The 14,843-nt window shown below is 42.5% G+C and overlaps 1 protein-coding gene across 2 annotated transcripts in view; it reads left to right on the top strand.

Moving 5' to 3' along the window:
* The window catches only part of KAT6A (lysine acetyltransferase 6A), a 33,953-nt gene extending 23,456 nt beyond the window's left edge, over nucleotides 1–10,497 (top strand). The window contains exons 15-18 of one of the 2 annotated variants that reach the window (XM_041424657.1): nucleotides 123–333; nucleotides 993–1,685; nucleotides 2,806–3,124; nucleotides 5,419–10,497. In XM_041424657.1, coding sequence (XP_041280591.1) covers nucleotides 123–333; nucleotides 993–1,685; nucleotides 2,806–3,124; nucleotides 5,419–8,000 — 3,805 coding nt within the window. In that variant the 3' untranslated portion in view covers nucleotides 8,001–10,497. Of the gene's footprint in view, nucleotides 1–122; nucleotides 334–989; nucleotides 1,686–2,805; nucleotides 3,125–5,418 lie in introns of both variants that reach the window. The other variant, XM_041424655.1, reaches the window with a different exon arrangement.
* Nucleotides 10,498–14,843: the final 4,346 nt, after the last annotated feature.

The following is a 14,843-nucleotide window of genomic DNA, read 5'->3' as shown; positions in this document are numbered from 1 at the left end:
TCTCTGAAGTTACTCGTGGCAGCAGTGATTAAGAGAAATACATTTTCTGTAATCTATCTGTTTGACATGGCAACGTGTACAGTATGTCACCTGTTACTGATCAGAGTGTTGTTGCTGTTCAGATTTGTGATCATTCGTCGTGAGAAGCTTATCCAGGAACACATGGCAAAGCTCCGAACTAACGTCCGACCTATTGATGTGGATGCAGAATGTCTGCGTTGGACGCCTGTCATAGTTTCCAACTCAGTTGTTTCTGAAGATGAAGAAGAGGAAACAGAGGATGGGGAAAATGAAGAGCAACAAAAGCAGAAAGAAAAGGATCCAGAGACCAGTGTAAGAGTGAATCTCTTATTTCTGTGTGGCGTGTAGCTTATACTTAAGGATTTTTGAGGCAGCACTGACAGAATTTCAAATGTGAAGCTTGTGCATTTGTCATAATCATAAAAAACAATGCAGTCGTTAGTTTGTGTATCTTTATGGTTTCAGATTAGAAAATAAAACTCAAGGAAGCATCAAGGCATAGTCTAGAGAGCAATCCTTGAAGGGGTTGCACTCTTGCATCAGGTGGTGAGCACTCAGTAGAACACTGAAGCAAATTATTTGCTGTTACTGTATTTACATTAAACTAATGGTGCATTTTAATGGAAAAATAGCTTCAAGTTTTCTCTCACTTTTTTCTTGAAAATTGCACAAATACTGTATTTGAATGTAGCAAGGTGAAGTCAGCATTCTGGCACACCATTGAGTGGTTGACTGAAGTGACTTGTTGGGAAGCTAAGTGAGGTATATTATCACCTCTGAGGAAAGGAGTAGCAATTATCACTACATGAATCTCTTAAAGGTCAAATCTTTTTTTAATCCTGGATTTTTAGAAGTCACTTTTGTTAAACTTTTCTGGCTTTTTTCTCAAACACTTTTGTGGAATCAAATTCAGGATAGACATTTATGCTGAAATGGGAAGTGTGAAATCTATTTGTTTTTATTTAAAGCAGATGGTAAAATCTGTATCATGGGAGAAGAAAGAGCAAGAGCCTTACTCACCAACAGAGAGTGAAAAAAAGCCAGACATTGTTGCTCCAGCTAATTCTGCACGACCAAACAAGCACATTTTTTCCCTGGATAGTCTTCCTGCAAACAGTCAGCCATCCCGAAGAGGTCGATGGAACCGCAAGAGCAAAAAACTTCACGAGCCCTTTTGTGAGAAGGAGCCAGCATTGCCCATCGAGGAAAAAACAGCAGTTCCCAGTGGACGGTGCAGCGAGTGTGAGGAAAAGTCAGCAGCCTCACGAGGCCGATGCAGTGACTGTGAGGAGAAGTCAGTGGCCTTGCAAGGAAGGTGTGGTGAATGTGAGGAGAAATCGCCAGCCTCGAGAGGCCGGTATGCTGAAGATGATGAAAAATCTGCAGCTTCCCAGGGACAGTATGGCAAAGGTGAAAAATCTGCAATTCCCCATCGGCAGCACAGTGAAGCTATGGAAAGGTGGAGGGGGCAGTTGAAAAAGAACACAGAGCCACCGAAATGTAGATTCCCAGAGGACTGTGACAGATTACCCCGGCGCTACAGTGATAGTGACAGGGCGCTCCTGAGGTGTTTCAGTGAGAGCAGTGAAGAGGAAGATGATGAGCCTGTGAGTCCTCGGTCAAGCTCTCCGCCTGTTCTCACCAAGCCAACACTGAAACGAAAGGTGTGTGCCTTATTTCTTGTTCTTTCTGACTGTTACCCAGTCAGTTTTGTCTGTGTGTTAGGGGAAGATGATGAGCCTGTGAGTCCTCGGTCAAGCTCTCCGCCTGTTCTCACCAAGCCAACACTGAAACGAAAGGTGTGTGCCTTATTTCATGTTCTTTCTGACTGTTACCCAGTCAGTTTTGTCTGTGTGAACTGCACCATCCTTGCTGAAGGATGGTGCAGTTCACGAGGTGTGTATGAAGTGTAGAGAGAGCACGTGTTCAGTGTCCCAGAGCTCTCTCTGCAGGGTACTTCCTGCTGACTTTTTCTAGTGGTGGTTTTTGGTAAATCAGAGGTAGGAGTTTGAGGGGTTTTTGAGTCTAGCCTCCATCTTGTGCTTTTGATTTTTTTTTTCTAACTTGGTTATTGAAGTTTTTCTCAGTCATGCAAAATAGAAACAGATACAGTCTTACTTAGGAAAGAAGCTTGCAAAACACAAATGCTCTCTTAAACAGCTGAAGTTGGAGTGTAAAGCCTTTGAAATTATTTACCATGGGTTCAGTGTCCCAGAGCTCTCTCTGCAGGGTACTTCCTGCTGACTTTTTCTAGTGGTGGTTTTTGGTAAATCAGGGGTAGGAGTTTGAGGGGTTTTTGAGTCTAGCCTCCATCTTGTGTTTTTGATTTTTTTTTTCTAACTTAGTTATTGAAGTTTTTCTCAGTCATGCAAAATAGAAACAGATACAGTCTTACTTATGAAAGAAGCTTGCAAAACACAAATTCTCTCTAAACAGCTGAAGTTAGAGTGTAAAGCCTTTGAAATTATTTACCATGGAGATGTGAATTCTACCAGTGTGTCTAAGCAAATGCTTTCTTCACTAAAAAGTTCTCTACTGTATGATTTTTGCACCTTATTCTAAGCTGTTCACATCTGTTTTGTAGTGTGTTTAAAGTTCCAGCTGTTATGGATGGGCTGTTAGCTTCAGCTGTTTAAATTCTAACTAGTGGCAGGTGCCAGACAGTATTTCTAGTGAATTCTGGATTCTAGAAGGGAGCTCTCTGCTGTTTGTGTTCTGTATTTAGTGTTTCATTTGCACTGCACATGATAAAATATCTTCTCTTTTGCCACCTTCCACTTTCAGAAACCAATTCTTCATCGGAAGAGGCGGGTCCGCAAGCGTAAGCACCACAACAGCAGCGTTGTCACTGAAACAATCTCAGAAACCACAGAAGTGCTGGATGAGCCCTTTGAGGACTCAGACTCTGAACGACCAATGCCTCAATTAGAGCCTACATTTGAGATTGAGGAGGAGGAAGAGGAGGAGGAGGAGGATGAAGAGGAGGAGAGTGAGCTTTCATCCAGTGGATACTTTCAGCACTTAGCCCAACCAGACACACTCAGGCATAGACCCTCTTCTAAGAGGAAGTCCAGAGATGAAGAGGAGTCTGATGACAATAATGGTATGTATGGTGGTACACTAGTGAAAGTTTGATAGATTGTGTTGGGTGATAACAGCTCATGACAAAACCAGCTGCTTTCTTTGGCTTGTAACTTCCAGCTGAAATGTAGGTTAGGCATAAATTACCAGTCAAACTAGCCTCAGACATTGCCTAGTTTTATGAAAACATGGTGCATATATTTAACTTTCTTACTGGCAATGACCTGATCCCAGGCTATCTTTTTGATTCAGCTTTCCTAATGGAATTAGTATCTGTGATTGTGCAGCAGAGTCACTTACAGAAATAAAACGGAAATGAACTGGCAAGCCCCCAATTTTCCATAACAAAGGGAAATGTTAAATTGTCTCTTCTGACATCCTCTTCTTCATCACATTGCATGTTCACCCTCTCAGCTTCTCATATCTCCTTAAAGTTCTCTGAACCTTCATTTCATAAAATAATTTGGTTGTGACTGACAATTCAGATCATCTGACATCACACAGTATCTGTTGACTGCTTTTGCCTTTTGCAGATGCCTTTGCACATACATATTAAAACTGTAATGGCTTTTAAAGAAAAGCCACAGTGTGCTGTCAGTTACCTAAACATGTTCATCATAAACAGCTGGCTTTTGATTTTGATAAAAAATTAGGCTGGGTGAGAGGGACAGCGCTGCCTTATGACAAATCAAAAATACAGTGTTGCAGCAATTAACAAATGGTTTAGATTTAGGCTATTTCAATCATAACCATGAGGTAGAAATGTTTATAAGAATCTTAGAAAAAACTTTGGAGGTTTTCCCATCACTACAGAAACCTTGTGATTTTTTTTTTCTTTTCTTTTTATAACTTTCTGACTAGGGTCCAGATTTTCTTGCTGAGAACTTAGTGTCTAGCTGAGGCAATGCATTGAAAGTGTTTTCAGATTTCCCTGAAATGCTACATTGCAGTTTCTTAAATGGGTGTCTGATGAAAATTTGGATGCGTTCTGATTTCTGTCAGGACAGCAGTGAGAATGGATAGTGTAGGGTGGTGATTTGAGGCCAGTTTTTAGTAAGGGTTAGGCATTCTGGAAGACAGAAGGTGTTCTGTGGTGTCAGAAGCAAGATTTATTTCTCTATAGTCTATCAAATCTGTGCAAATTAAGTTGTGTCTGGGAAGATGAAGCTTGGTAATGGCTGAGCTATGTTATTTTGCTCTTCTTAGTTCTACATGTAAGTTTTACTGTGAATGTGGGAAATCTAATCCTCTGTAGTAGATATGAAATGTGGAAGACAGGGAAGAGAAATAGTGATGGGTTTTTTAAGAGGTGGGTTTTATTTCTGAGGGTTGAAGTGTTAATGCTTTAGTGAGTACTGTGAAAGTAGTGTTACCTTCTTCCTGTACAACAAAAGGCTGGCTGACTGTGGCAGACCTTTTCTTTTCTTTATGCACATTCAAAATACTTACTTTTGGATGACATATGGAGTTATTGATTTTTAAATTCAGTATTCATTTTTTAATACCCAGATTTTTTTCAGAATGCTTATCATTGGAGGGAGGTATTTAAAGTAAATGCCTGTCTGAGCAAAGGGCAAGAGTAACTCACTTTTTTACAGTTGTATAAAAAGTCACTGACTGTCTGAATTGACAGGTTCAAACCAAAATTAATTCAGGGAATGCCTTATACTATTCAGTAAGTTCTCAGTAAGTGATCACATTCCTTTCTGGCTATATAAGCTCTGAACCTGTTTGAGTGTTTGGAAAGTCACTGAAATGCAAATCTTGCTTCATCAAATAAAAGATGAAAGAGAAATTAATCTTCCTGTTAATGATTTCTTCAATTAAAAAAATTACTAGCCAAATCCTGGCATCTGTGTATTTCTGTTGGTGTTAAAAAGCATAAGGCTATGAAAAATGTGAAAATACTTCCTTTCTTAAGCAGATGCACAGATCTAAATGGAAACATGCTTTTATTGCAACTTCATATGTTCCTGTACACTGCAACACATTCATCTGTGAGCATATTTTATAAATAAAATTTGTCTTTTCAGGACTTTATTACATAGCTTAGAGCTTAATTTGAATGGTGTATTAAAAGCTCAGAGCTTTGAAGGTGGAAAATCTTTAAAACATTGATGTTCTTAGAAAATGCAATGTGCAACATGCTGCTAGTGAGCAGACCTAGTGATCCTTCTAAACTAATAAATCAATTCTAATACATTTCTGAGCTAATATTGAAGTTGATAAACACGTTGGGCATGCTTGGGAAGGCTTCCATGAATGCTTAGGTCAAACAAAAATGTTTGAACAATGTCTTTCAATTTGTATTTTCAGGTAACCCACCCCTGAAACCGTTATCTATGCTGAGGAATAGTGAAGCAAAAGATTCTTCACTTGAGCCAGATACTTCCACACCTGTGAAAAAGAAGAAGGGATGGCCAAAAGGGAAAAGCCGAAAACCAGTCCACTGGAAGAAAAGACCTGGTCGAAAACCAGGTTTTAAACTGAACAGGGAGGAGGTGCCACTGTCAGTTCAGGATGAAACAGTTGATGAAGTGGTAGCTAATTCAAAAGCAGGGCGTAAGGCCAAAATTGCAGATAAAGAAGAATGTGTTGAGCAGAAGGACCTGCCTCTCACTGAGGAAAGGAAAGAGGAAGATGTGAATATGGAAGCTGAAGAGGTAGGAGAGGGAGAAGAGGAAGATACAGCCAGCAGTGAAGTAAGAGCAGTTTCTCCTGTGGACAGCAACAGCAGTCCAGTGCCAGAAGTAAAAGAACCTGAGATAGAAGAGGAAGCAGAGGAGAAGCCAAGGATTTTAGAAGAGCAGAGGCAATCGGAAGAAGAGCAGCAAGAATTAGATGAACCTGAACATGACCATGAGGAAGAAGAGGAAGTTGCAGTAGTGACAAATCAAAACGAAGATCATGATGCTGATGATGAAGATGATGGTCATCCAGAGTCTTTGAAGAAAAAAGAATTGGAGGAACAGCCTGTTAAAGAAGGGGTGAAGGAGGAGCCTCAGGTGCAAGAATGTTTTTTAGAAACAAGCATACCAAGCAGTAGAGAAGATGCAAAAGAAAAAGATGAAGCAGAGGCAGATTCTGAGGAAGAGCAGGCTTCCAATGAGACATCAGTGGGCTCAGAGCATGTCCCTGGGTCTGAAGATGATCATGAAGAAGAGCAAAGTAATAAAGAGGGGTTAATTGAACTAAAGGAAGAGGAGGAGATTCCTCACAGTGAACTAGATCTTGAAACTGTTCAAGCAGTCCAGTCCTTGACACAGGAGGAAAGCAATGAGCATGATGTAGCTTACCAGGACTGTGAAGAAACTCTTGCAGCTTGCCAGACTTTGCAGAGTTACACCCAGACTGAGGAGGATCCTCAGATATCAATGGTTGAAGATTGCCAGGCCTCAGAACACAACAGTCCAATATCCTCTGTTCAGTCCCACCCCAGCCAGTCTGTGCGTTCTGTCAGCAGCCCAAACGTGCCTGCTCTGGAGAGCAGTTACACACAGATAAGTCCTGAGCAAGGATCCCTGTCCGCACCCTCTATGCAGAACATGGAGACCAGCCCCATGATGGATGTGCCTTCAGTATCGGACCACTCTCAGCAGGTGGTGGATAGTGGCTTCAGTGACCTTGGCAGCATTGAGAGCACTACAGAGAATTATGAAAACCCCAGCAGCTATGACTCCACTATGGGAGGCAGCATTTGTGGAAATAACTCTTCCCAGAGCAGCTGTTCATATGGAGGACTGTCTTCTTCTAGCAGCCTCACTCAGAACAGCTGTGTTGTCACTCAGCAAATGGCAAACATTGGCAGCAGTTGCAGCATGATGCAGCAAAACAGTGTCCAGCCTGCAGCAAACTGTAATATCAAGTCACCTCAGAGCTGTGTAGTAGAAAGGCCCCCAAGTAACCAGCAACCAACAACACAGCCACAACAGCAGCAGCCTCAGTCCCAGCAGCCACAGCCCCCACCTCCGCCCCAGCAGCAACCTCCATTATCTCAGTGTAGCATGAACAACAGCTTCACCCCAGCACCTATGATCATGGAAATACCTGAATCGGGCAGCACTGGTAACATAAGTATCTATGAGAGGATTCCAGGGGATTTTGGTGCTGGGAGCTATTCACAACCATCAGCCACGTTCAGTTTAGCCAAGTTGCAGCAGCTGACGAACACCATTATGGACCCTCATGCCATGCCTTATAGCCATTCTCCTGCTGTGACTTCCTATGCAACCAGCGTTTCTCTTTCCAACACAGGGCTGGCTCAGCTGGCTCCTTCTCACCCCCTGGCTGGCACCCCACAAGCACAAGCCACTATGACACCCCCACCAAACCTGGCATCCACCACCATGAACCTCACGTCGCCTCTGCTTCAGTGCAACATGTCTGCTACCAACATCGGTATTCCCCACACGCAGAGGCTGCAGGGGCAGATGCCGGTCAAGGGGCACATTTCCATCCGTTCCAAATCGGCCCCCCTGCCCTCAGCCAGCGCTCACCAGCAGCAGCTGTACGGCCGCAGCCCGCCCGCCGTGGCCATGCAGGCTGGGCCTCGCGCCTTGGCCGTGCAGCGGGGCATGAACATGGGCGTGAACCTGATGCCGACCGCCCCCTACAACGTCAACTCCATGAATATGAACCTGAACGCCATGAACAGCTACAGGATGACGCAGCCCATGATGAACAGCAGTTACCATAGTAATCCTGCCTACATGAATCAGACAGCACAGTATCCTATGCAGATGCAGATGGGAATGATGGGGAGCCAGGCCTATACCCAGCAGCCTATGCAGCCAAATCCTCATGGAAACATGATGTACACTGGCCCCTCCCATCACAGCTACATGAATGCTGCTGGGGTGCCCAAGCAGTCTCTTAATGGACCATACATGAGAAGATGAGCAAGATCAGCTTGCATCCTAAAAACTGAAATAAATATAAATAAAGGAACCTTTTATACTGACGAACCAGAGAAAATGGACCTTTTTCCAGTTAAAATATTGCTGTAGATTTAGAGGGATTTTCTTTGGTTTATTTTATTTTTTAGGAAGCCTGGTCTTTATTTTTTTTTTTTTTTTGATTTTTGTTTGTTTGTTTGTTTTTCTTTTCTTCACAATCGTCAAACATTTTACAGCTAAAATCACTTACAGATGTTTTTTAGAGGGGAAACATGCACAAAATCTTCTCATAATTTAAAAAGAGCCTTACTTTGCTGACAAAGTGGACAGACTATGTGTAACGTGAAATCATCTTCCTAAATTTTTTTTCAATATATGTCCTTTTCCCTCCCCTGTGCCCCTCTGTATGCAGTTTCTAGTGCTGCAGCCATGTAAAATGTTTGACATCTCAAAGAATAACAACCCTTCCCTCTAAACCCCACCTAACATTTCCTACTTCTAGCAGGAGGCACTTATTGGGAGATTTGGAAGGGGACACAGAGGATAAAGGAAAATGTTTATTTCTGCAAGTCAGGAAAAAGCTTTAATTTTCCTTGACTCCCTCACCCTCAGTAAAATTTGGAGTTAAGTGTAAACAATAAACCATTCACATCGGTGTTTTTGTAGATGAGTTAATTGAAATTGTATGTTTTATGCTGAAAATATAATGTAACTTTAAAATGATCCCGTTCACCACCCAGACATGCACGTGGGCACACATGTGCATGCATGCACACACGTTCTGTCACTGAACTGCTGGAAGCATCTCAAGAGAGAACTTGTTCTGTATCCCTTCGGCAGTCGTGAAGAGGACAGGGTGGGTAATGGTCTGTCAGGACAAGAAAATGGTTACAGGCTCTTCTGGTGACCCGCGAGTCAGCCGCAGCTCTGAGCTCCCAGACTGCTTTAGTACACGCTTGGAAATGCTGAGAGGGTTTTGCTTCTGAGCCTTTGGGTCAGACTGAGCTCAGAAGCAGCTGTTTCCAGTTAAAACTCTTGGCTTGGGAAGTGCTGGAAGAAAAAGTGTGCGTTTGGTGACTGGGATGGGAACCCTGTGGTGTCCTTGTCACTCTTCCGTTCCTGGTCTGGGGTAGGAAGTTGCTGAATGTGCCGCTTTCTGGGGGGGGGGTCAGCGATGTTTTTCCTGATTCTCTTGCTGTGTTTGATAATCCATTTTGTAGAAATAGCCACGCATTTGATCTAGTGTGGGAAAAGAAGGGAATCGGCCTCTTGTTCAGCAGTGAAACCGTCCCAACACCACAGCAGGATCTAGGCGGCAGGATTTTGCTGTTTATTACTGCAAAATCCAACTTACATTAATTTTGGCTACACTGCTGGCATGTCACCCAATACAAAAAGGGACAACCCTTTAATGTAAAGTTCTTTTTTTTTATTGTATGTGAAGTAGAAATGCAGACACATTAATAAGACTAATTCCTTTTGTTTTTAAACCAAAAGAATCTAAAAGTTGGGGTTTCTTCAGATGCACTAAAATGGACTTTCCTCCAGTAACTGCTAACCATAAAAGGCAGAATTCAAAGGACTTCCACTTTTTATTTCTGTTTAGTTTTTGAGCATGTACAAGGCTGTGTAGGACCCCATTTCTCTGTATATACTATTCCAGTTCCAAATAACCCGTGTAGAAAGCGCACTGTGCTGCCCTCTCTTCTTAGATCTTCAGCTGTGTCGCTGCTTCCTGGGGGTGGGGGTGGGTCTGAGACAGGAGGAGAAGCTGTTGAAACGAGGGCCATGAATTTAGTTTGTTTGCCTTTATGTTTGGTTTGGTTTTGTATGGGTTTTTTTATCAATTGGGCAGCTCCCTTTTCCACAAACCTTTGTGACTGTAGAACTATTGTAGAAAAAAAAAGTTCTTTTCTATATATAAAAAGAAATTATCCAACGCAGTAATATTGGTACCTACCATTTTTTCACTTCTGTTTAAAAAAAAAAATGTATTTTTAGCAAGATAACTTGGGTAATCTTCTAAAAGAAATTAAAAAAAACTCACTGTTAGTGACTTCGATGCCTTTTAAAAATAAGAGCTTTTTCATTTCATTCCATCTTTAAAATTTTTTATCTTTGTTGTAGAATATTAAAAACTATTTTAAGAAAGATAAAATTCTCTTTAAAGAGATCTCTAGAGTGTGTGAATAGGAGCTCCAGATGCCTCTAAAAGCCGCATGTACAAATGAAGCTGAGTCTATTCCTGTCTGTTTATATTTGCTTTTCCTGTTTTGTAACCTCTTTGTACTTTGTTCATGGTGACTTGTAAGCTAAGGGGAAGGGGGTGCCTAGATGCCTTTGTAATTCTCCATGTCATACGCTCCTGGCTGGATGGTCTCCCTTCCTCTCCTTGTATGTAATATCACTTTTTTTTCCCCTTTCTAGCAAGTACTTTCAAAAGAACTCTGTACATTTTAACATAAAAAAAATAAATTATGTTGAGCCATTTTGGATGTCAGTTGTGCGTGTAAATTTTTTTTCTTCCTTTTGGGTGGTGAATGCTGTCCCTGACACTTGGTCCTGGGAGTGTGATTCCCCGTGGGCCTTTTCCCCTGAGAGAGAATTCACTTAAGAGATCTCTCGATCATGTTCATTTTTATCTAGAGTTTCCAGTTAGAGAAAAACAAGAACAAACTTGAAGCTTTTCCAGAAATCACCACCTTCACACTCCTCTCTGCCAAGGCTGACCAGAACCAAGCGTGGTCCTGCTTTTATTTATCAGCTTCACTTTGTAATTTCGACTTGCATCCTTCAAAACTGGCAGCGCGTTTGAAGTTTCCTTCAGCTGCTCTTTCACCTGTAACGAGAACCTCGATGGGGAGGAGAACAAGACATTCTTTTAGCCAGCAAGGCTTGCCCTGCAGCTTTGAGGCACAGTTGGATCGTTGGGGTGCCATCCTGCTGTGTTGCTGTGAATTCTCCACAAGCTCAGAGCTCTGACAACGCTAGAGGGAAGCACAGCTCCAGCATGGGTGTGATCCATGCTTGAGTTTCCCCGTGCCAAGCATGATAATCCTCAGCAAAGAGCCTGTGGTCCAAGGGCTGTGGCTTTTCCAAGATGTGCTGTCACAAGGTTGTCTTCAAGAAGGCAAGCTGTTTATAAAAAGCATTATTTGATCAAATAGGCTGAATTGTTAACTGGTTGTTAATTAAAAAGTAACAACAAAAAAACCCAGCCTTGTTTTTTTTGGGCTAACTTGATGACAGCCACACTTGTGAGCCGTGAACAAGGTGACCTCTTTTTTAGAATCTTGACCAACAAACTATCAAATCCTACCATTAGAGAATGGTTTGATTTGGTTTGATTTGATTTGGTTTTGGGGAATTGTCAAGCCAAAGCAGATTTGAAATCTGGCTGTTTTGCAGAGCATCAGCGTTTGGTTTGGTTTGGTGCAATTGCCAAGCCAAAGCAGGTTTGAAATCTGGCTGTTTTGAGGCGCATCATGGTTTGGTTTGGTTTGAGGGAATTGCCAAGCCAAAGCAGGGTTGAAATCTGGCTGTTTTGAAGAGCATCATGGTTTGGATTGGTTTAGTTTGGTTTAGTTTGGGTTGGTGGAATTGCCAAGCAACGCAGGTTTGAAATCTGTCTGTTTTGAAGAGCACCAATGTTTTGTTTGGTTTGGTTTGGTTTGAGGGAATTGCCAAGCCACAACAGGTTTGAAATCTGGCTGTTTTGAGGAGCATCATGGTTTGGTTTGGTTTAGTTTGGTTTGGTTTAGTTTGATTTAAGGGAATTGCCAAGCAAAGCAGGTTTGAAATCTGGCTGTTTTGAAGAGCACCAATGTTTGGTTTGGTTTGGTTTGGTTTGGTGGAATTGCCAAGCAAAGCAGGTTTGAAATCTGGCTGTTTTGCAGGGCATCATGGTTTGGTTTGGTTTGGTTTGGTTTAGTTTGGTTTAGTTTGGTTTGGTGGAATTGCCAAGCAAAGCAGGTTTGAATTCTGGCTGTTCTGAAGAGCAGCACCTTTGGCAGCACAGAGCACAGTGTGAGGAGCTGCTCCTGCAGGTTCTGCAGTGCACAGCCAGTATCACACTGTGCACATGGGGAGAGTTGCTCTGTTCAGCACTGTCAGGTTTGCTGTGGAGGATAGGTGAACCAAAATGCCTGCTTCCAGCTCTCAATATACATGGAAGAGTTTGAATACAACCTACAGCAACAAACTACTGCCTGGGAGGCTAGAGCTGTGGTTCTTGAAAGAAACTAGCTGAAAGGAGAATGATCTTAAAGGGTTATGGCAGTTCTGATAGTTCATCAGTGAGATAATTCAGAAGAAGCTAAAAAGAACTGAGCCATCTTAATTAGCTCAGGGAAAGAGCTCCTTGCTGAGATCCAATCTCTTCAAGATCTCTGCAGCTAACAGAGGAATGCAGATTGACAGAGGCAGACCAGGTTTACAGCAGCTGAGGTGAGGCCTGCAGCATCTTTTATCATCACAGCTTGTCAGCCAGAATAATTTACCTAAAAATAGATGCTTGAAGTTGAGCTTTGAATGTAAAATTCTTCTGCCCCAAATACAGAGAATCTCAGCAACTTCACCAAACATTGGTTTTTCACCTAGAGCAAGGCAGGACTACGTGCTTCAGCTCTTGAAACAGGTGCAGTACCTTGCAGAGAGAGTCAGGAATTTGTTTCCATTTTTCCTTCCTTAGGGAGAGGTTCTGTTCTGTTGGATAGCTCTGTGTGTGAAACTGGCACATAATGACCCTGTTCATTTGGTGTCATAATTTTCCTAAGGGTTCCTCTGTCAGTATTTGTTTGCTCTCCGTTGCCAAATACTTTGCCCTGTGAACTCAAGATAGTGACTGTTGTCACTATGTCACTATGTTTGTCATTTGTGTCACATAGTGGAATCCCAGTGTGTGATTGAGGTAACAGAGTTATCATAGTAAAAAAATCTGTTTTCAAGGAAAAAGTGATAAATATGGTGCTGTGTGACAAATAATGAAATAAAATTATTGAAAATTTTCTGCTAACATGTTGGCTAATATATGCACATGGTACCTTTCAGCTAAAGGAGAAAGTCTGTTTACTGAAACTGTCATCCTCTGTTTCCCTATTTTACACAATAGGAACAAGCAGCAACAAGAGATCATCTGCAATCCCAGATACTTCCCAAACAGCTTCTCCAAAGAAGATAAAAATCACTGTTGGACAAAAAAAATATTATGTGGTGAAAAATATTATTAAGTGAAATGACTAAGTCCATCTCCTACTTCTCCTGTCCTGTGTCTAAATATTATTAAGTGAAACGACTAAGTCCATTTCCTGCTTCTCCTAACCTGTGTCCTGCATGAATGTTGAAGAGAATGAGCTTTTTTTAAAATTTTATTTTATGTGCAGCAGATCTCTAGGGTCCCTTTTTTACCAACCAAACACTGACAGCACGTAGAACCTTGGTATCAGTCACAGGCCAAATGCTTCCTAACTGAGAATGTTCTAAGTGTATGCCCCTGCTCAGGACAATCTTACATGTATGGCCAGAGCTACCTGCTCCCAGTTAACTTGACTTTTAAATCATGCTGTCAAAATTCAAGACAGGCGTTTGAAAACCAGCTACCACTGATGCAAAGGACCATTCAGCTGGCATTCCCCACATCAGAGAGCTAAGCATCCCTTCAAATCCTAGGGAGGTACCAAGACAACAGCTCTGAACCCTTAATTTGGGAGGGATGAAATCCTCTCTGGTATCTCAGGGGAAAAGTAAAAGGGTGTCATGTAGGAAGAGCTGAATTGTTGCTGGTCAGCAGATTTCCTGGGTCAGGGCTTCAGTCAGTCCCCTGGGAGGAGCTGTTCTCCAGGGGAGCAGCTTCACGTTGCTGTGTGTTCCCTTCAGACAAAACCCTTCTGCAGCCTGAAGTAGGCAAGACTGCAGTTACTTCAGGAGTGTCCTTGTCCTCCTTTGCGTTGTGTTAGCGAGCACGCTCTTGAGACCAAAGCAAACCACAGAAGCTGGTCTGCAGAAAGAGATCTTCAGAACTGCCTGAGCGTGTACAGCAAGGGGTCAGCAGGTGATGGCTGAAAGCCTGGGGACAAAGGAAAGAACTTGAAAAAAGTGTCTTTAGAGGCCATTGCAGACAGCCTTGATCATCCCTCTGCCTGTCCAGCTGTGCAAGAGGCACTTTGATCTGTTTGGGAACCTGACTGCTGTCCACAAGAACCTTCATCAGGGATCCTGCACAAGGCTCAGGAAGTCCAAGTTGGTGCAGAAGGAAAAGGGAATTGTGCTATTATAGGGCAGTGCTCTCTGGAAGCTCTGACAGCTTGTGTACAACTGGACATAGCTGTGTTATAGTCAGGGTCTGAAGAATGCAATGGTGCTCTAGGTAAAGTGATAAGGAAAATGAGTTTTAACAAGGAAATATTTCTAGCCCTAGAAAAGTTCAAGTATCTCTCAGCTGCACTGGTAAAAGCTATTCATCAACTCGAGTGCACCTTCCTTTTCTGGGGATGGCAGATGAAGCTTTTGGTGTCTTTCAGGCTATACCTGAAGTGCATTAGATCAATAACCCCTCTGATTTACAGATGAAGTCTGAACCTGAGGCTATCTGAAGTCTTGCTAGCTAATTCTCTGCTCTGCTTGGTGGCAAGGCAGGGACTTAGTGGTATTTTGCAATTCACGTGTCTTAGTTATGCAGTAATGCACTGGGCAGGGGTTTAGGAATAATGCTATGGCCAGGAACAGTATTTTGAAAGTTCCTTGCATCTCATCTTCCCTTCAGCACCCCTTTCCAGCATTCCCATGAACCTGTGCTTTAAGGGCCTCTAGAGAAGGAGATGGGGCCCAAACCATAGAAGCAGAATAGTT

The sequence above is a fragment of the Onychostruthus taczanowskii genome, unplaced genomic scaffold, assembly GCF_017590055.1.
Source record: "Onychostruthus taczanowskii isolate IOZ18803 unplaced genomic scaffold, ASM1759005v1 scaffold84, whole genome shotgun sequence".
Taxonomy (NCBI): Eukaryota; Metazoa; Chordata; class Aves; order Passeriformes; family Passeridae; genus Onychostruthus; species Onychostruthus taczanowskii.
The sequence above is the reverse complement of the archived record's forward strand: the minus strand, read 5'-3'. Positions and strand labels throughout refer to the sequence as shown.